The sequence below is a fragment of the Lissotriton helveticus genome, chromosome 12, assembly GCF_964261635.1.
Source record: "Lissotriton helveticus chromosome 12, aLisHel1.1, whole genome shotgun sequence".
Taxonomy (NCBI): domain Eukaryota; kingdom Metazoa; phylum Chordata; class Amphibia; order Caudata; family Salamandridae; genus Lissotriton; species Lissotriton helveticus.
Window position 1 is genome coordinate 786,491,032 of NC_136073.1, and position 22,213 is coordinate 786,513,244.

Sequence of the window (22,213 nt, forward strand, 5' to 3'; positions counted from 1 at the left end):
GTCCGGCAGGGCATTGATGGTTATTTCGGTGTGAATGATGGAACGGCGACGAGCAGGTCTGTTGAATGGGATGCACTGAAAGTGGTGGTGAGAGGGGTGTGCTTGGGCAGGTTCTCGAATGCTCGAATGACTGTGCTGAATGACTTAATGAAAGCGGAAGACACTTTGAGGGACCTGGAGCGCCGCAGGCCAACTAGGCCAGGTACACGGGCCCAGTTCTTGGAAGCGAAGGAAGCGGTAGCCGCGGAGACGGAACGTTTGCGCTGCTATGATTATAGGCAGTACATTATCAGGGCACACGCAGAAAGGGACAAGGTGGGCACCCTCTTAGCCAGATTAGCTAACCCGGAACTTAGGGGTTGCCCGGTCCTCAGCATTATTGACGCGCAGGGAGGGATGGTGTACTCCCAGGCAGCTGTATTGGACCGCTTTAGGGGTTACTATGAGGAATTGTACCGGAGTCAGCTGGGAGTGGGGGTTCAGGACATCGTGGAATACCTGGGGGAGAGGCCGCTTCCGGTCTTGGGCGACGACGACGCGAAGGACCTGGGTAGCCCGATCACGCTAACGGAAATTCGAGTGGCTATCAAACATATGGCCCGTAACAAGACGCCCGGGGTGGACGGACTCCCAATCGAGTTCTACCAGCACTATGTGGACGTTCTGGCACCCAGGCTGCTGGTGGTGTATGCGGAGGCCTTCGAGAAGGGGGCATTGCCTGCCTCCATGCGGGAGGCCTTGATAGTGCCACTCCTCAAGCCTGGCCGGGATGCCACGGACGTGAGGTCTTATCGCCCGCTGTCCATGCTAACGGTGGACTATAAGATCCTGAGTCGCATCCTAGCTACTAGACTGGCCCCGCACATGACGGGCCTGGTGCACAGGGATCAGGCCGGGTTTATACCCACAAGGAGCACGGCGATGAATATCCGCCGCCTGGTGGGAATAATGGACGCCATCTTGGATGGGGAGGGATCGCCGGCGGTTCTGTCCGTGGATATTGAGAAGGCCTTCGATAGTTTGGAGTGGCCTTTCTTGGATGGAGTGCTGGAGCGGTTTGGCATGGGCGATGGCTTTCGGAGGTGGACGAGAGTCTTGTATAATTCGGCGACGGCGAGGGTTCGATTGGGCGGCTTGGTGTCTGCCGCGTATCCGGTAGGCAGGGGAACACGGCAGGGATGCTCTCTCTCCCCTCTGTTGTTTGCCCTGGCGATGGAACCCTTAGCGGTCCATGCGAGGTCAGGCGATCGATATGCGGGGATAGTGAGTGACGGGCGGTGGCATCACATATCGCTCTATGCGGATGACCTGCTCCTGTACCTAGCTGACACTTCGGGGGCACTGGTTGGAGCGATGGATCTGCTGTCCGAGTTCGGCCGATTGTCAGGCCTTAAGGTCAATTGGGCAAAGACCTGCGTGTTTCCGCTGAGAGCGGGATCACCAGCCCCTAGTAACGACCTAGGTGTGGCGTGGGAACCCTCTTGCATCACCTACTTGGGTGTTCGCATTTACCACTCGGCTGCTGACCTGTTGGAGGGTAACATTAGCCGTTGTGTTCGGTCACTGCGGGGCAGCTTGTCTTTCTGGTCGACCCTCCCGCTGACAGTTCTGGGCAGGATAGCATTGTTGAAAATGGTGGCGCTCCCCCGCTTCCTTTATTATTTCCGAACGCTACCTGTCTGGGTTCCCCAGGGGGTGTTTAGGGAACTGCGGTCAATGATTATTAGCTTTCTATGGGGGCATGGCCGACGCAGGATAGCCTTGAGCACGCTACTTCGCCCCAAGCTGGAGGGGGGCATGGCCGTGCCCGACCTTGAGCTGTATTATTTAGCGGCGCAGTTGCAGGTCCTTACGCAGAACGTGGCCAGGGTGTTCCGGGGACCGGAGGAGGACCGGGATCGGGGGATACAGCGCCATGTGCTGTCGTACATTATTATGCAGCAACGGCTCGAATTACGGGCCCTCACTATGGAGGAGCGGACGCTTCGGCTGTGCTGGCAGAGGAGCCTCCGGAGGGCGAGGGCCTCGCGGCCTTATGCCCCGGAGATCCCGATTGGGATGTTGACAGCTTTGCCGCACGGAGGGGATTGGTCCCCGTTGATGGAGTGGGAGGCCGCGGGGTTACAGGTGGTGGGTGACTTGTATATAGATGGGGCATTGGCACCGTTCGACGTGCTCCGGGACCAGTTCGGACTGCCTGAAGGGGGCTTCCTGCTACACGCGGCTGTAGTGTCTGCCATGCAAAAGCACTGGAAAGGGGGGCTTCTGGAACCTGCGACGACTATGGCGTGCCAATATGTGGTGATGGCGGCTGGTACGTTCAAAGCTGTGACGTGCCTCCATAATAGGATGCTGCACGACGGGCTGGAACCACTCCATGGGCTCAAAGCTAAATGGGAGGGGAGCGTTGGCCGGCCCATACCGGATACGGCATGGGGCCATATCCTGCGACGCACGTGGAAGGGCACCAGGAACGCGCGCTTTCAGCAGGTTCATTTTTATGTGCTCCATAGGGCCTATCTAACTCCAGAGAAACTACAGCGGCACTTTCGGGTGCCGGATGCCTGCTGCCCCCGGTGTTCGTCCCTTGGGGCGGACATGGACCACTTGTTTTGGGGGTGTCCGCAACTGGGAACTTATTGGGCTGAGGTAGGGGAACTCCTGAATGAAGTGACTGACAGGGAGGTAGACTTCGACATGGCGACGTGTCTCTTGCTCTGGTTCCCGCATACTAAGCACACCAAGGTGACCAGTAAATTCATAGATCTGGGTCTGATATTGGCTCAAAGGGAAATATCGTGGCACTGGAAGGCTAGGGGGGGTCCCTCACTGCGTAGATGGAAGAATGAGTTGCTGCGATGGTCTGACTGCGAGAGCGTGCTCCGGATGAAGCAAGCAGTGAAGTTGGGGAATGAGAAGGCTCTGGATGCGGCCCGTGCGTGGGAGTTAGTGGTACAGGCTCTGCGTGATGCTTTGGTTGTGGATGTGGACGGCGAGGGCTAAGCCGCTGGACACCGCGGGGCGAACACAGCAGTATGTCATTAAGCACTGTGGTGGAACCATCCAATTCGGTAGAGCGATGCACACACCTTTGCAGTTGCCAGGGGGGGGGGGTGTTGGGGGGATTAGCTGTAGAGGGGTTTGGGGGGGGCTGGAAGCCATTGAAGGGTTGCTGGTGGGGGCCTGGAACTACTGGGATAGGGGGTCCTGAGTGGCGGGCGGCCTGATTGGGTGGGACGGCCTGGTACGAAGGCCCGTATAACCTTGGGCAGGCCCGATGGGGGCAACTACGTTGATACCACGGGGATGGCTGACGGGAATGTTGTTGTGGGTGGGGGGGTAAACGCAGATACGTAAATCGACCTTCTGCCAGGGTCCCAATGGGACGTACACTATGCTGTGCTCCTCCAGAGCGAACTGATGTGCCGCCCGGCCTCCGGGATGCGGGCTGAATGGCTGTGTACAACCGTGAACTGTTATTGGACGGGGGGGCCCACAAGTGCACTGGCTGTTTACTTTTCCTGCTGTTTATAACTCTGCAATAAAAATATATTTAAAAAAAAAAAATAATACAATGGAAGATGTGCAAAAGTTTTAAAAAATGGGAATTACATTTCATATTAAAATCAGCCCGAAGCACCTCCGAACAGCCTCCTCCAAAGCTTTTTGGATTCTACCCACATCGCGGCCGGGATGTCGCACCTTCCCTACCACCACGCAGCCCATGCCTTCACCCTTCTCACCCGGACATTCAGAATCAAAACTAGAAGTCCTGTTCCTGGTGGTAAATAATGGTCTGCTAAGCTTTCTAAAGCGGGGTATCTGAAAGGGCGGGCATGAATTCCGAGGGTTCATTTCTCTATGATAGTTAGGGTGCACAGCAACCCTTTTCGTGTTCTCTGGATAATCAAAAGCCACTAGAGGGCACCAGAGCACCACCTTTAAGTGCTCCTTAAAGACATGACCAAGCTGCGCGTGGCCGTCAGACTGTGTCCAGATACCGTGCAGAACTCCACAATGCCAAAACAAGCATTTACAATGCAATGGTCTCGGCATTATTAAAGGTAGAGCTATTGGCATTGCTCCTGACATTTTTTTTCATTTAAAAAAAAAAAACCTAAGTAAATGGTATTGTCATTTACAATGGCAATAGGTGATCATTAGAGAGTAGTAGAGAGTATTCGCCGTCAGAAAGCCACACACACACACAGAGAGCCACACACACACAGCCCCCCATACACACACAGCCCCCCATACACACACAGCCCCCCCCACACACAGAGCCCCACACACACACAGAGCCCCACACACACACACAGAGCCACACACACACACACAGAGCCACACACACACACAGCGATCCACACACACACAGCGAGCCACACACACAGCGAGCCACACACACACACACACACACACAGCGAGCCACACACACACACACACACAGCGAGCCCCCCACAGCCCCCCACACACACACACAGCGAGCCACACTCACACACACACACACAGAGAGCCCCCCCACACACACACACAGAGAGCCCCCCCCCACACACACACAGAGAGCCTCCCCACACACACACAGAGCCCCCCCACACACACACACATACCGAGCGCCACACACACACACAGCCACACACACACAGAGCCCCACACACACAGAGAGCCCCACACACACACACACACACACACAGAGCCCCCCCACACACACAGAGCCCCCCACACACACACAGAGCCCCCCACACACACAGAGCCCCCCCACACACACACAGCCCCCCACACACACACAGCCCCCCCACACACACAGAGCCCCCCCACACACACAGAGAGCCCCCCCACACACACACACAGAGCCCCCCCCACACACACACACACACAGAGCCCCCCCACACACACACATACAGAGCGCCACACACACACAGAAACCCACACAGAGAGCACCACACACACACACAGAGAGCCCCATACACGTTTCTTCATCCATAACTGCTTTCTAGGAGCTGCTTGTCGAGAAAAAAAAGTATATTTTGGTGAGATCAAAAGCCCGTATTGCCACCATCCCTTTACATGACTTTCTGTAATGTTTTAGTCCGAGGTGTATCTTTAGAATCCAAGCCATCGGCCTGTGGGGTTAAACAAGGTTATACTACGAAGCATTGTGGAACCAGGAGTACTGGCGAGATATTAAAATGGCGGCCGAATGAAAAGTGGACTAGATTAAAAACAAAAGAGGGGCTCCGAGCCGGGCCCTCGGCTGCTACAAGGGCGGTGCAGCGGTGGGCACGCGCTCTGAGAGGCTCGGGCGCGCTGGAAGTCCACAGGGAACTGGATTTATTGTATATCCGTCTGTGATTACGACATTGAAGGAGACACATCTCCGGCAGATTTAAAATATCGAATCATGAGGCCGGGGAGGGAGTGAGTGCCCCAGGCACTGTCTGAGAAGACAATAAAGTGGAAATATGGGCAACAATAAAAGGCGGGAAGCTGCAGAATGCGCGGCTGCCTTTGATAAATATTGATGAGCCGGGCAGGCTGCGGCTGCGGGCGCACGAGGCGGCGGGAGACAGGCCATCGAGAGGGTCATTCCGAGGAGGCAGATTGTGAAGTGCAGCAGAGGGACGGGAAGCTTGCTCCGAAAACCTGCTCGCAAATAAGATCAGGTGGGGAGGGGGACTCCCCGTCCCTGATCGTGCATCTTCTCAGTATTAGCAGTCACCAGTCTCACTTCATAGGACACCCAAGACGATCTTGCAAAATTATAATTTGTTTTTTTATATAGGGCTTCATATTGCGCCTCAGCCATTTCTAAGCGCTATAAATAACAAGTGTTACTGCAACACAATAATATCATAGTCAATTTACCTACTTCAGGGGTGTGGCTGGGATACATGCTCTTGACCTGCAGATCACCTCAGGTTTCGGAGGCATGCGTTTCAAGCGCTACACCACTCTCCCAACATCAAAATCAACTGTTTGTAACCTCCGACAACCCGGAAAAGACACTCTTCTCACACAAGACCCTCGGCGGTGCACTTGTAAAACCTAACACTACCAGGGGCAACAGACGTGTTTAAACCAGCACATAAATCTACACTAAATGCATTTATTGATAAAAAGCGAGTTTATTGCTTACAGGCAGTCAGGCGTTTTACATAAACGGTGAAGGCCTGCTTGCATCCAGAAACAAGCGCATGGATGCAAGGGCCGGACGCGGTCTGGCAGAAATGGCTGTCGCAAAGCTCCGACATTTTCGGAATCGGGGGCGTGTTTTTTGTTGAGTGACGGATGAAGTCACGGTGAGAGAGAACGCAAAAAACACACCCCCGAATCCGAAAAAGACGGGGCTTAAAGGGAGTGACGCCCCTCTCCTCCAATGGCTGGCCAGCATTTACGAGGCCAGCCAATGGAGAAGAGGGGCGGGCTCAAACCCCCTAACTAAAAAACATTAAATCTTCGGACCGAACTGCGCAAGCGCAGCCTACGGTCCTCGACCTAAAAAAAAGATCTACACGTAGTACTAGAGCCCAGAGCGCAGGGCACAAGTCCTAAAAAAAGAAGTGGGGGGATGCTGACGTCACGACAGGAAGTGGCGTCACAAAAGTTGGCTTGCACTCAGTTGCAGTTTATAGTTATTGAGCTCCGGTAAAATAAGTGGGTAAGTGGGGGGACCCGTCCACCCGCGTGGTACTCCGACTCGAGCCCTGCCACATCGAAAACCTAACATAACTTGTGTATTTGTAAAGCGCACTCTCACCCAGAAGAAAATCTTAGCGCTGAATAACAGATGTTTATTGTTACCCAACTCAATGGTACTCGTAAAGTATAAACACAAAGTGGAAGCTAGCGCAGACGGACAGCATAAATGAAGAAAAGTGACATCTAAGAACTCCTCAGAAAAGGAAAATGTACCTCTAAAAGACATAGGCGAAAAGTGTTGACTTGATGACGTTGATATGCTTGTGTGCGTTGCTTGGAGCCCGTTGTAAAGATCTCTAATGTTGGGCGCCATGTTCAAAATTCTGAAAAAGTGTCGAGTAAGACGATGCAGTGCCAGGGCCGGACTGGGAACCCAAAGCAGCCCTGGTACTTTTGTCGGACTGGCCCCTGGGGAGGCACGGCCTAGTCCCTAGAGGTTGGAAACGCCTGCTTGCTGCTTTTGTTACTGCAAACTGCGATGCTCGATACGGCTAGTCCGGCCCTGTGCAGTGCCTTTCAGAGGGCCACATCACTGGATTTACATCCACAGATTGCATGCTATCCCCAAAATACCCACCTGCTATATTCCAAAAACCCTACATGATAAATTGACATTGACTTGAACTTTACATTTTTCTCTCCCATATTTATGTTGAATGCCCATTTCTCTCCCTTCTATCTACCTCTTGTGTATATAAACTACTCTGAAACGCATGCCTCTACATCTTAATTTCTTTCTTTGAAACCGTAACTGTGCAACCTAATCATATTTATTCATTTCATTAACCATTTGCTTCCCACAGCTCCTTCTAATGAGCACGACCAAATCCTTAACATACCACAAACACACTGAAGTAAATGCATGGAATGGTTTCCTACATAACACAAAACTAATTCCAATAACCAATGGATTGAACACTAACTTTGGGCACCCAGGTAGCGTGTAACTCACTGTAACTTGCTACAGAGCCTCGTCAAGAGTAGTATGAGCTATACAAATGCAATTTCAGTAGCAGAATGACTGGTCTTCCAATAGTAACAGCTGCCCTGTGTTTCTTACAGCTCTTCTCCTCCTTTGAACTAGTGAAATATGATGTCCTTAACGAGGAACCATTTAGAAACAAGGAGGGGCGGTGCGAGAAGGTGGCCAAAGGTAAGGTTTAGATTGTACGGAATCCGAGGAGGGTCATCGGGAATCGTATTGGGGGTTTCTGCTCGGTGCACTTTGTTAAAAAGTTCAGCAAATCCTGTTTGTAGGTGAAAGTCACAGTGGCGCAGCTGGGGGGGGCGCAGTCCAGCCCAGGCGGCACTCTTTAAGTTGGCGACTGAGGTGAGCAAGTCTTCTGTCGACTACCACCACCTCTCCCCCCCCAAAAAACATGTCTGTCGACTAACAACCCCCTTCCCACTTACTTGCATGGGTGACAAATGCAGGGACCGCCCGGGCGGCAATAGGTCTAGCTACTCCGCTGGAAAGTCAGCACACATATAAGACAGTTCTCATCATTGCATATACATTAAAATGCATAGATATTAGATTGCCTGCACACTTGTGGTTGATCCCAGAACACATTTTCAAAAGAGATAAACATCAAACCAACAAATCCAATGTAATGTTTATTTCATTTTAAAACCAGGTCTTCAAGTTCCAGAATGCAATACAAATCCAGCATTGGTGAAGCCAGTAGATCTGTTGGCAAAGTTGTGTAATGGATGCTTTTTGCAAAGCTATGCCTCAAAAAATAAATAAAAAAGAGGAAAGCATGTAGCAAACTAAACCCAGCTGCGATATGCTCCTTATAAAAATTGTAGACTAATGTGGCTGTTTCATGAGGGATGCTTTTGAATTTGCAAAACATTGTTCAATGCATTTTATTTGTGAATGAGACCAGAATAAAATCCCTCCTAAGGAAGCAGGTAGCCATAGTGCCACTTGAATAAATACTGTGTAACTTCAGCTTTAAGAAAAAGACCAAAATAAATCACCTTCAAACTGTAATTCCAAAAAGGGGGGTGTAGAAATGACCACAGGAGCGTATTCAGTTGAAGAGTAAACACGCAGGTTTATTGATTATATTAGGTAAAGAGTTCAGGACCCCAGCCACAGCTGGCAAACATTAACAGCCGCGTCGAGCCTCACCGAGGCGCTCACCCTGGAACGCTCTCTACAGTGACATTCGAAGTGATGTCACTGCAGCTCGTTCCAAGGTGGTGCGGAGGGCAGGGGTGAACCAGGCGGTGGCAGTTCCGACAGATTGGGAGATACCACACATCCCCCTACCCTACAAACCTTGGAACATGTAATACCAGAAACAGAACACCAACATGGTGAGCCACTACATAGTCACATATTGATCCAGATGTTTGGGGCGTCTAACTACCCTCCGGCTACTTCTGCGTGAGGCATGGGGTTCCCCACTACACTCCCTTGCGGGTAGGCTCCCTCCCCACCGGGTCGGCCCCTCACTCGTGGCCTTTCCGTCAATGACCTTGGGAGGGAGGTGCCACTTTGCCACCCTTCCTAGATTCCATATCTTCCCCTCCTGGGTTTTTACCGCATTTTTGAACAGTTTTACAATCTTCGTTGGTTTGGTGAATTCCGACCAGTGCGCCCTGCCTGTAGGTGCTCTGATCTTCACTGTGTCCCCTACCTTGAGCCCAACCTCTTTCACTGAGTGTAGTCTGTCAAACCTGTCTTTCCTCTCTATCATGGCTCTGTGCTGTTTATCTAGCCCTTGTGCTTCTCTAGTGTGCCCTGTCCACCCTTTCTGCCACCCCATCCAACCTGGTGATAGCTTTGTGTTGGGCTTCCTAGCTCTGAGGAGTTCAAAAGGGGTGATCCCCGTTGTTTGGTGAGGGGTCAGGTGATACGCTTCTAGGCGTTTTCTCATCTCCTCTTTCCAGTTCAACCCATTGCTCCTTGCCAGTTGGATGCTTAGTTTGAGCGTTTTGTTGAATCTTTCTACCATTCCGTTGGTCTCGGGGTGGTACAGTGCGCAACGTTTGTGTACGATCCCATTGTTCCCAAGGAATTCCCCCATCTCTTTCGAGCATAACTGTACCCCATTGTCTGTCAAGAGGCTGCTTGGTAGACCTTCCTGGAGAAACAGTTCTTGTAGAAACTCAATGACCACTCTTGTGGTTATTTCAGACACTGTCTTCACCTCTGGCCACCTGGAATACATGTCCACGAGCACAAGGATGTAGGGTGTGCGAAGCTCACCTGTGAGAGGCCCTATTATGTCCAATGCCACTTCTTCCCAAGGGCCCGCGGGTGGTGGTCTGCATTGCATGGGAGGTGTGTGTTGCTTGAGGACTTTGTCACTCGTGGCGCATGGTATACAGTCCCTGACCTTTCTCTCAATCATACTGTCCATGTTTGGCCACCAGTAGTCTTCCCGCATTCTCTGCTTGGTTTTTGTGATCCCAAATGTCCCTCGTGGGCGAGATCGGTAAGATACTCCCTTAGCACACCGGGAGGGATCAGCCTGGTTCCACGGAACAGACACTCATTGGAGATGGATAGTTCATCCTTGACCATCCAGAACGGCCGCAGGGTGTCATCCTGTTTGTCCTGGTGATTCCAGTTACCCTTTACCTTCTCAGATACCTTCATCAACAGGTCATCATTTCTTAAAGCTTCCTTCCCATTTACCTCACCCACAGCTCCTTGGGTGATCGCGCATACCTTTTCGGCCAGCGCCTCGTCCTGATCTTCATCGTTGTCTTCACCTACTTGTTCTTCATCGATTTCACCCACCAGACGCGAAAGGCAGTCAGCGGCCAAATTCTTCGCCCCAGGAACGTATTCAACATCGAACGTATACTCCTGAAGATTCACCACCCAACGTCTGATTCTGCTTGAGATGGCGTCCAGTCCATTCTTGTTGAAGACCTCCACTAGGGGTTTGTGGTCCGTTCTCAGATTGAACTTTGCGCCCCAGACGAAGTCCCGGAATTTGTTCACCGCCCAGTGCACAGCTAAAGCTTCCTTCTCTATCACTGAGTAGTTCACCTCAGACTTCTTGAGGGATCTTGATGCGAAAGCTATTGTCTCCTCTTCGCCCATGCCCATCTGGGTCAGGACCGCTCCTAGTCACTTTGAACTCGCATCAGTCGTTATAACCGTTTTCCTATTAGGTATAAACGCTTTGAGGCTAGGGGCTGCTGCCAGGGCTTTCTTCACCTCTTCGAACTCCCTCTGGCATTCTTCATTCCACACGAACTTCACATCTCTTTTCAGTAATTGTCGTATGGCGTATGTTCTGCTTGCAAAATTCTGCACAAACTTGCTGTAGAACTCCAGCATGCCCATGAATGATTTGATTTCTTCCTTGTTCTTTGGTGGGGCCAACCCGACAATGGTGTCCTGGAGCTTGACTTTAGGTTGAATGCCTCTAGACGTTATCTTGTGTCCCAGGAAATTGAGCTCTTCACACCTGATCCTGCATTTCTCTCTTTTCACCGTCAAGCCCTGTTCCTTGAACCTCGCCAGCACTTGTCTTAACCTGTTGTCGTGTTGTCTGTTATCTTTGCCAAAAATGAGCACGTCATCTTGGTAACACACCACGCCAGGATTGCCGCTGAGTATGTTGCTCATCAGTCTTTGGAAAACCGATGCAGCCGAGACTAGGCCGAACGGCATCCTCTTGAATTTGAAGGCCCCCATGGGTGTCACAAACGCCGTAAGCTCTTGGGAATCCTCATGGAGGCTGATCTGGAAATAGGCAGAGGTTAAATCCAACGTTGAGAACACTTGTGCTCCTTCCAATCTGCTCATCATCTGGGCGATGTTGGGTAGCGGGAACTTATCTACCACGACTTCTTTATTCAGCGCTCTGAGGTCTATGCACAAACGGACCGAGTTATCCTTTTTCCTGGCTGCGACAATCGGCGCCAGCCACTCCGTTGCTTCCACAGGTTCAATCACCCCTAGGTTGCACAGTTTCTCCAGTTCCGCTCTGACCGCTTCTTGTATTGATATAGGTAGGTTTCTCACCTTCGCCACCACGGGCACCGCATGCTCCTTCAACTTTATCTTATGTGAGTAATTTTTGAGGCACCCTAGCTCGCCGCTGAACACCTCCTTAAATTCTTCTTCAATGTTTCCAGACCTCTCCTCTATTTCCTGCACTAAGATTTGTGGGGTTTTTTTAGGGTTGAGGTACACACCCAGTTCCTTTTGTGCTTGCCAACCTAGTATGTTATCCCCTACTAGCGATACATAAATCTTGGAAACTGTTACTCTGTCTTTGTACCCCACTGTGCCCCAAAAGTAACCCTTCATGTTGATGGGACGATTTCCATATCCCCCTGGCCTGATATCCATTTTGTTCAACTTTATTTTACCTTTTTTCACACTTTCAAATTCCTTAGCATTGATGATAGTGATTTTAGAACATGAGTCAAACAACGCTTCTAAACCTGTCTCTTCTATAGTTATGTAGTCTTTAGGATAGCTAATTTGTGCCCCCCTGCACTTGTAAGCCAATCTCGTCACACACACTGGTAGCGCATTCCTTTCCCTGCTTCTTGTATCCTTGACCACTCCTGCAGTACTGTCTGAAGTGACCCTTCCTTCCACACTTACTGCAAGTATACTTCAGTGCGGGCAACTCTTGTCATTCGCCATGTGTCCTTGCTTGCCGCATCTATAGCAGTTACCTTTAAAGCTCCACCCCCTTTACCCCCGGTTTGTTCCCTCTGCACCTTCTTTTGCTCTTTAACTGCTAGCACCTCTTCGCTTTCTGTCACCACTGCACTCACCTTGACCTTATTCTCAACGTCTTGTTTTATCTCATTCACACATTGCATCATGTGTTCGACCTGCTTGGCTATAATAAGTACCTCTCTTAGCGGAGGATCATCTTTCAGCCATAATTCTTCCCGCACCCGCTCTGTTCTACATGTCAATACAAACTGGTCCCTTATCCTTTCTTCACACGCACCACCAAACTTGCACGTGGCAGCTAATTTTCTTAGCTCCGAAACAGTCTTCAATTGATTCCCCTTCCTTCTGACCTCTCTTGCCAAAGTGGTATCGTTCCATAATGGTGCTAGTCTTAGGTAGATAGTGCAGGTCAAGTTTTTTTAGACTGACTTCAAATTCATTCAAACCCCTTGCCTCCTGTGCACCCAGTTCCGGGAGATGGTCTAACACTTCTTCGCCTTCTGCCCCCATGTAGTATGACAACAACGCTATCTTCCTCTCTAGACCTAAGTTTGGCCCACATACTGTTGCTTAATTCAGGAAGACTTTCTTCCATTTATTCCATTTCATAGCAGGTTCCCCAGGGTTAGCTAAGAAGAAGGGTGGGGGCGTTACATTTTGCATGCTTACCTAGTAGTGAATTTGCGTGTAAATAACTAAGCAAAGACCCAACGCCCTGCAGACCTACAACCAACCAGACCCTTATCCAGAAAGTGTCACCACAATGGATCAGCTAAGAACAGTGTCGCAACATTCCTTGAACAGCACGACTGTTGTCGCAAATTCTAGATTCCTTGTCAGCTTGGGATAAGCAGTTCACACAGTGGCGAGTTATTATCTGGCAAAGTTTTCCTGTTGCCCTTGGGCTGTAAGATGGCAGCACGGAGGAGAAGGGGAAGAACTCTTTATCACACACTGCTGACACCACCACCTTTTGAACATGTACTGCGGGACCCCAGCCAATTTCTATGTTGGAGTTAATGACAGCCAAGCCCTGCCGCTTCCAGTCGTTTACACCTGTCCAATGACCTGTCCAAGTTCTTACAGGATAAAGCGCTTCCTCCTTTTCGCGCCGCAGCCTCTATGAATCCCTTGCTTCCGCCGCACAGAGTCCCGCCAGGCGCTGCACCACAGACACTTTCCTCGGATGCTCGTTTTCACAGCCCATACGTTGCTAGAGTTGACTTTCCGGGCTCACTGCCTCCCCACGTTAACGCGGTGATCTCTCTCTACAGCGCACCGCCGCAGCCTCTAGGAATGCTCAGCATGTGCCGCACTTCACGTTAGACAGCAATTCCTCCTTTCTTTATTCAATCACTTTCTGTGCCCATCAACAACTGTCTGATACTCGGTACTCCAATCATCCGGCAAATCAGTGTCGCGATTCACTCTATTCAGCCGCTAAACAACGACTTCTTCTTACGCTTGTTTTCCTCCTTGCAAATACCTCTGCACAGCCACCCATAAATTATCTTCACCACAACATCGGCGCAGTCACTCCCTATGTGGTCTTAATCTCCACTCACCGTAGGAGTAGCTTATCTCGCTCAGCGCTGTCGGATCGTGTTAAACACACAGAACACCTGTCAACTTTTTTCCCGGTTTGAAAGTGATTCCTTTCACTTGACGTTTCGCTCCCAGCGTGTTGGGGTCCGTGTACTTCAGCTCCAATGACCCTCGTCGCCAGTGTAGAAATGACCACAGGAGCGTATTCAGTTGAAGAGTAAACACGCAGGTTTATTGATTATATTAGGTAAAGAGTTCAGGACCCCAGCCACAGCTGGCAAACATTAACAGCCGCGTCGAGCCTCACCGAGGCGCTCACCCTGGAACGCTCTCTACAGTGACATTCGAAGTGATGTCACTGCAGCTCGTTCCAAGGTGGTGCGGAGGGCAGGGGTGAACCAGGCGGTGGCAGTTCCGTCAGATTGGGAGATACCACAGGGGGGCAAGATAAAAACTTTCTATTTAAAGTTACTATAAAAAATCAATATAATAACACACTTTGACCCACATTTGTCTCTGAAGCAAAAGGAACTATTTTTAGGCAGATGTGAACAATGTGCAGCCCTTGTGCAGTCACTAAAAGTGAAAGGAGGCAACTAGTAAAGTTGGCTGACCCAATTCTCCCATGTTGTTTGCTGTGGTGGGAAGAATCAAAATGTTCAATTTAACAGACCAGTAGATGAAGGCCTCTGATTGAAGCCCATTGTATGCATGAATCTGGTGTATTCATTATTTGGAACAATAGAGATCAGATGAGACCACTAAAGCTGTCTCAAAGGCCAGACCTAAAAAACAGGACAAGACGAGCTTCTCCTACCTAGACTTGTGAAACTTGGTAACTCCACAGCATTTACTTCCTAGTTTCATGGTAGATGGTCGCTCAGTTCAGTTTTCTGGCCTTTGGTCAAGATCACAGATCCTAGGCTTCAGCCACTATGACTTTACTTTGCTTTAAAATACGACCAAGTTGCCCATTATCAAGATGGACGGGTCATAGAGCCCAGTGAAGGATGATTACCCTTATTCATCACAACTCGCTCACAAAACCAAAACATTCCTTGTTCAAATCTCTAAAAGTGTTGTAGTACTTCACTTTCAATGAGATCACCAATCTTCACATCATCATATAAATATTTCAAAAAATTCTATCATAAATCCACTAATATTAAATTTCAGTGATCTGGGCAGGTAAGAGAAACAGTTACATTGGATACTCAAAAGATAATAGGTGGAGGGTGCTGGATTTGCAATCATACGATCTTGCTGCCCAATTGCACTATCTGGGATGGTTTGCAGAAGAGGGTGGGGCGGTGTTTCATTTCCGCAAGGATGTTTGACCAGCGCAGAAATATTGACTGCATTGTTTCACCTGATAAAACCAGTAAGGGGTGGTATTAAGAGCTGGTTGACTTGCTTTGAATTTTGGAGAGGCCTTCTAAGATTACACAGAGTTAAGGCATTATATGCCTCACAGGTCCTCTGTCGACTTTGAGATTTTCCCAGAATTTCAGATGTTATGGATAATTTAAAATAGAAAATGGAAATTACATATTTTTGAATGATCTCTGAAATCATAATCGATTTATTACTTTTGAGGAGGCTTGCATGGCCTACTCCTTGGGGAAGTAAAGTCTTTTTACCGACACTCTCAGATCCCAACTATGCTGGAAGATAAGACGATGGGGAAGAGTGTGATAACATCATTATCCTGTGTGATTAGAAATGATGTTACGAAATAGGAATTGGAAGCCCGTAAAAATTAGAGTGTTTGTGAGGAGCTGTTGAGTAAAGATAGCTGGAGCAGGGTCTTCAACTTGTGTGGAAGGCATAGAGCTATGCTACATTTCTGTTGACTTGCTTCATTTTTTTAAACAGAACCTCTATGACACCTCATCTCTCAAAGTAGTGGAGCTTGCCAGCCAAGCATTGACTAGCAGTCTGTCAAAACAGTTTATTTCAGCAATTAGCCCATTAAACCAATATATACATATAAAACAAATATTCAAAGTCAAATTGCTTTTGCATAGTGCAAGAGTATATCAAACCGAACTAGTGAGGCTTAAACATGCAGATGTTAAAATCATCCAAATAGAATACATACATAAAAGCATATTTTACAAACAATGTCTATGCAGACAAAGCCATCAGGAATGTTATGCTGGTTGTCATATATTAGAAAAAAGTTTATCCGAGGAGGCTTCATCTAGTTATGCTTACAGTAGGATTCCAAGTACTTTTCTTATGTGCCTGACTGCTACGAGGTAACAACCAAGATTTAAAGCCATCTCTTTACTGCAGTCAGATCTTAGGATCCAATAAGCTTCAGTGTAATGTCTTGTGCCTAAAGCAGAACATACCGGCCTAATCCAGGACCTCCTGGGCTTAGCATATGCTGGGAAAAGAAAAGTAGATGTGCTTTGTCCTTAGTACGACCAAAGAATAGCGGATAATTCTACGTTTACTGTCTGGTGGGGTCCCACTTCTACGTGAAATCGGTTCCAAGTATCATGCCAAGTTGAAGTATAATTAGAAAGGTGCGCACTAGTGGTTGAATAAAAGCATCCATGAATAATTCTAGTCCAGGGACAGGTTTAAAAATCAGGACACATCTCCTCGGGCGACCCCCAGATGCAAACACTTTACTTGCCATAGCACCTCTTACTGAATGTGCTCCAAACTTCAACATATCTACTCCAGATTCCAACATACAACATCTCACCCAATGAGCAATAGTTGCAGTACTCATTGGATTAAACGGTCTAACATACAAAATCAATAACTGATTCACTACATCCTACCTGAATTCAGCCACTGTACTCTCATACTTCTTTAAACATCGTACAACACATAACTTTGGATGATCATCAAACCTAGGGTGAAAAATTGACGAAGACATAGTCTTTGTTCTTTTTTTAAATATTAATATATTACCCCATCTGGGTTATAAAATCTATTACTCACCTCCAAAGCTTGTACATTTGATACTCTCCTGAAAGATATTAAACATAAAAGTGTTGCAACCTTCTACTCAACTGCCGTAAGGTTAAGAGAGGATTTGACGGCCAACTTTCTATTCTTTTTAAAACTAAATTCATGGCCCATAAATAGCTATGTCTGGGTTTAGGAGGTCTTCGTAACTTAATCCCCTTCATCACTCTACAAAACAAAACATGCCTCCCTATCGAAAAACCTTCTACTGGGGCATGACCTGCTGCTACCGCAGACCTATAACAATGAATAGTCCGATATGAAAGACCCTTCTCAAACAAGTTTGAAAGATAATTAGAAAGCACTATGGCAAATGCCTCCACAGGATCCACATCTCTCTCCAAGCACCAACTAACCCATTTCCTCCAAACTCCAAGTTATATCTTTCTTGTCCTCGGTGCCCAAGATTCCTGCAGCAACTCTTGACCCTGTTCTGAAAGTCCTTCAAACTGCTCTCCTCCCCTGAAAACTTCGATTCAAGAAGGGATGAACCTCTCCTCCTGGTCCTACTAACATCTCCTCCAACATAAGAATTAAATAAGGCTCTTCTACTACCAACTCCATCGTCCCGGGAAACCAAGGTTGTGCCATCCAAAACTAAGTTACAAGTACAATCTGACACTTCTGCCGCCTCATCATTAAGAGCATCGTCTGATTCATAGAAAACGGAGGAAAACCATAACCCCGAAGATTCTTCCAAACATGTTGAAAAGTGTCCCCTGCCTCCGCCTGAGGATCCGGTCTCCAACTAAAAAACTGAGGCAATTAGAAAGTTAACAGGGAGGCAAACAGATCCACCTCCAAGGGACCCCAAACATTCTGAATTCTTCTGAACAGACTTACACTCAAGTTGCAGTCGCAATTAATCACGGAGGTATCTTGAATTCCAATCTTTTGTCTCGTTGAACAGACCTGGAAGATACTCAGCCTGCAACCCTATTTTCTGCTCCATACAATAACTTCATATCTCTTTTGCGACCCAACTTAAATTCTTTGATTTGCTGCCACCCAAACAATTTATATATCGACCTGCTGACACATTGTCCATCTTTAGTAGTACATTGCAGTTCTTCAATCTTTTACCAAAACTCTGCTGTGCAAAAAGGCCAGCCCTCCTTTCTAAACTATTTATATGGCTCTAACTATCCTCCAGTGACCATCTGCCACCAGTCTCTTCCTGTTCCAAACATGCCCCACAACCATAGAGGCTTACATCGGTCTCCAGAACAAAATCTGGAAATATCCCAGAAATTGCTCTGACATTTCACGCTTCTAAATCCTCCAACCACCAAACTAACTCCTCCTGTGCTTCCGCTGAAATCTCCACTTGATCTCCATACCACAATCCCTTCCTTAGACCTTCCGCTTTCATCCTTTGCAAACCCCTGTAATGAAGGCGTCTTGGAAAAACCGCCTGCATTGAAGAAGAAAACAAACCTATTACTCTTGCTAATACTCTTAATGAAATAAAATTCTTCAAAATCTGTTTTACCTCTGTCTTTATTTTTACAACTTTCCTTTCTGGTAAACACAAATCGGCTTGTGAAGTATTGACTTGGAACCCAAGACACTTCATTCCTTGACATGGTTCCAGAACGGACTTCTCCAAATGTATCAAAAAACCCAGAGACTCCGGGAGCTGGAGAGTTATTGACAAATGATTACTCAACTCTTCTTGATTCTGAGACATCAACAAAAAGTTGTCGAGGTACATTATCATTTGAATTCCTCTCTCCCTGAGATACGATGGCACTGGACTTAACACCTTTGTAAAATACCAAGGTGCTCACGCCAGGCCAGATGGGAGGCAAACAAACTGATGCTGAACTCCCTTCCATCTGAACTATAGAAAATTACGACTCTCCTCTGCTATTGGAATGGTAAAATACGCATTACCCATATCCAATTTTACCAGCCAGTCGTTTCTCTCCAAAATATTTCTTAACAGATGGATACCCTCCATCTTGAAATGTCTGTAAACCAGGTACCAATTCAAACTTCTCAAGTTTATCAAAGGTCGCCATCCTTTGTCCTTCTTGACCAAAAACAACGTGCTCACAAATACCTTGAACCTCTGTGCTTACCAACTCCATTTGTTCCTTCTGAAAAACTAACACTCTTGGTTCCAACTCTTGTATCTGCAACTCTTTGAATTCCACCGAATATCCCTGAACTGCCTGTAGAACCCATTGATCCTTTGTTAACATTCTCAAATTTTGATAGAAAAATCTTAATCTCTCCCCTACCTTTCCTGGGGATAACCCAGAAATCATCCTCATACCTACCCTGACTCTCTTAGCCGAATCAAGCCCTTCTTCTGCGCTGACATCCCTTGACACCTCTTTCTCTTTGAGGGTAAAACCCAGTTGCTGACTGGAATCCCCTAAAGGAAGGTCTTCAAATTATTGCTATTGGGACTTTGTATTGAATCGGCCGGAGAAACGTTCCCTTTCTCAAGCTCTGTCAAAAACACATCCTCCAAATACTCTCCTAAGGGAACTCTGAGTCTTATCAAGGCTAGTGTAGGTGGATGTGTATTTTCTAACTCCTTACACTAGTCCTTCACCAAATAAATATCCTTGTGGATCGTCACTAGGTTCCTTTCTTGCAAAATCCCCCAATTTTGGACTATTGCACATAAGGGCAGCTTTTAGTCTTTCTGCCATAATGGCCACATTCGCATTCCCAAGGAAATACACCGCTTTTTTAGACCAACCTCTCAGAAGCTCTATATCTACAGAGAGAGAATTCGTTTTGGCCCCTCAGTCATGTCCAAAATCCTTGCAAGAAGACCAATTACATCCAACAAGCGATCCTGGCACTGTTTTACTGCTCTTCCTAATCCCTTTCTGGGATCACAACCCATTTTGAATAAAAAACAAATCAGATCCGGATCAAGATCTGGGATTGTGCACGCCTTATTATGTGATACTGAACGAGAACAGTCAACCCGCATCACAGCTCTAGCTTCCTTCTCCAAAGGTTTCTTTATCCACATTCCTATAAAGTCTGCCAAATGCGCAAGCGGCCACCATTCCGCACTTCTAGGGTGCCTTATTATATCTGGACTGAATATATCAATACCCTGAGGGTCCTTAACCAACCCTTTCTCTTTCCTGACCTTTTCCCCGTTCTCATAATCCAGATCTTAAACATCTGTATACAAATTATCTGATACAAATTCATCAAACTTCTCCACATCACAGCTATGTGTATTATCATCCTCCGGTCCTTCCCGATTCTCATTGGTGCCGCTAAGGACACCCTCTTTTGTGCTTCGCTGAGCACCTTCTCTTTGTGTGGTGCTGAGCATCTTCTCTTTGTGTGGTGCCAAGACCACCTTTCTGCTAAGCCGCATACCTATCACCTTCTCTCTCGCTATGTTCTTCGCCTTCAATTTCCTTTTACCTGATATGCTCATAGCCTGTTCAGACATCTGCACCCTTCCTTTCCCTCTTAAAAACTGAACCCAAAATTTACTTTACTGACGTTCTTACTTCTTCCTGTACCATTTTTCTTAATGAATCCTTATTTGTCCTTTTCCATTGTTGCACATTCTCCACTCATATTTTCTTCACAAAACATTTTTTCTTTCTATTTTCCTTTCCTTTCCTTTCTTTTCTTATTTTCTTTTTCCCAAAATAAACTTTTCCCCCAAAAATAAAACACTAAATTCTTCTAGTCCTAATCCTCCAACTACCACTAGTAACCGCACCTACAACGATTCTCTGAACTGTCAGGGTTGCAGACAATTCATCGCTATGACAATCCTGAACGCTCATCAAGGTCTCCTCTCTCTCTTTTTTCTTTATTAGTATGCGCTGACTCTCATACGATATTTAAGAAGCTGTCTATGAGGAAAACCAGTCATCTAGCACCTAAATGGCTGATTCAGTAATGTAAATGCATTACGTCACTGATCTAGAGCATTGCAAAGAGATCTAATCTCCCATCAACCGCTCTTTACATCTCTTTTCAGTGACGTTAGCGGCTACTCAGTCCTTGAACAACGGAGCTGCGATGCTCCTACCCAGAGCGTCTTCTAACCAAGCGTCTTTTTAAAGAAAAACCCCAACCAGCGCGAGGTAATATAAAACAAACTCCTCACTATTAAATGCTTAAATGCCAAATTTTAAACTACGAACTTTATATATTTTAAAATCAATACTTACTTGCTTGTATTTATTCTTTAAAATAAGGACATTTTCTCATAAATTGGGAATAAAACCAGACCACGCTACTACTGAACTACACAATTCATGTTTATACCAAAATCACAGATAAATACATACTTTTAAAAATACAAATTTAAAACATGCTCTTTTACAATATATTAGACTTATGCAAGTACTAACAGATACTTAACTGACAGGAGCAGCCAATAAAGGAGTAAGATGGCTGCTGTGTTCTGGTTTATATAGACTCTGGTGGTGTTCTTCTGGAGTTTTAGGTGTGCCTGTGATATTCTTTAAAGTGCCACAGTTTGGAGTGGCAATAAAAGGTTATGCATAATGTTATTCTCCGGTCTTGAAATGTAATTGGCATTGGTCTGAAATGGATTTAACCAGAGCATACCCAGGCCTAGCGGATTCAAATGAGTTTTTAAGAAATTAACCATGGAGTGATAATATTACTTAAAGATAACATTTCCTCAAGGGCAGACCTGTATATAGCCAATTCTGGGTTGGACCATAATCTAATCCGATAAAGTAAACGTCTTAACTTGACAAGGTCCTCTAATATTGTAAGGCCAGTGTCCAAGTAAAGGGAGACTTTTGGAGTACTTTGTGGTAGACAAAACTGTGATATAATAAAACAATTTTCTTGAACAGACGGCCCATTCGGATTTTCCACTCCTCAAACCTCCGCCCTAAATGAGGCTGCTGATTGCACCTTGACCCTGTATATTTCAATAACTGGGGACACAGATTTGGGTGTTGAGGCTTTAAATCGTTTGGTGACTGAGGTTGCACTATGTACCAGAATAAGTTCAGATTTTAGAAGTTGGGACTTCCATTTGGGGGTTTTATCGAACCTCAACCCCAGATAGTCAAATTGGTCTGCCTGCTGGAGTTTTGCTCCACTCATATAGAACCCCCGGTTCAAAGTTTTGTCGGGGTTAAGAGTCATAACCTTGGCTTTGGATGTGTTAACTTACAAACCGCTAGAATCACCGTAGTTTGCAAAGCTGTTCAATAAATTCTGTAACCCCCTAGGAGTGCGGGATAGTAGCATATTGTCGCCCACGAATAGTAAGGCAGGAATGGGTAGCCCCCCTAATTTTGGGCAATCATGGCCAACTTTTAGTAAGAA

General features: G+C 47.2%; 1 protein-coding gene across 1 annotated transcript in view; it reads left to right on the top strand.

Annotated features, from left to right (window-relative positions):
* Positions 1 to 22,213, top strand: part of SLC27A3 (solute carrier family 27 member 3) — a 262,972-nt gene that overhangs the window by 214,151 nt on the left and 26,608 nt on the right. Inside the window, exon 6 of the mRNA XM_078669844.1 lies at positions 7,759 to 7,849. Within this exon, the coding sequence (XP_078525970.1) occupies positions 7,759 to 7,849 (91 nt within the window). The remainder of the gene's footprint in view (positions 1 to 7,758; positions 7,850 to 22,213) is intronic.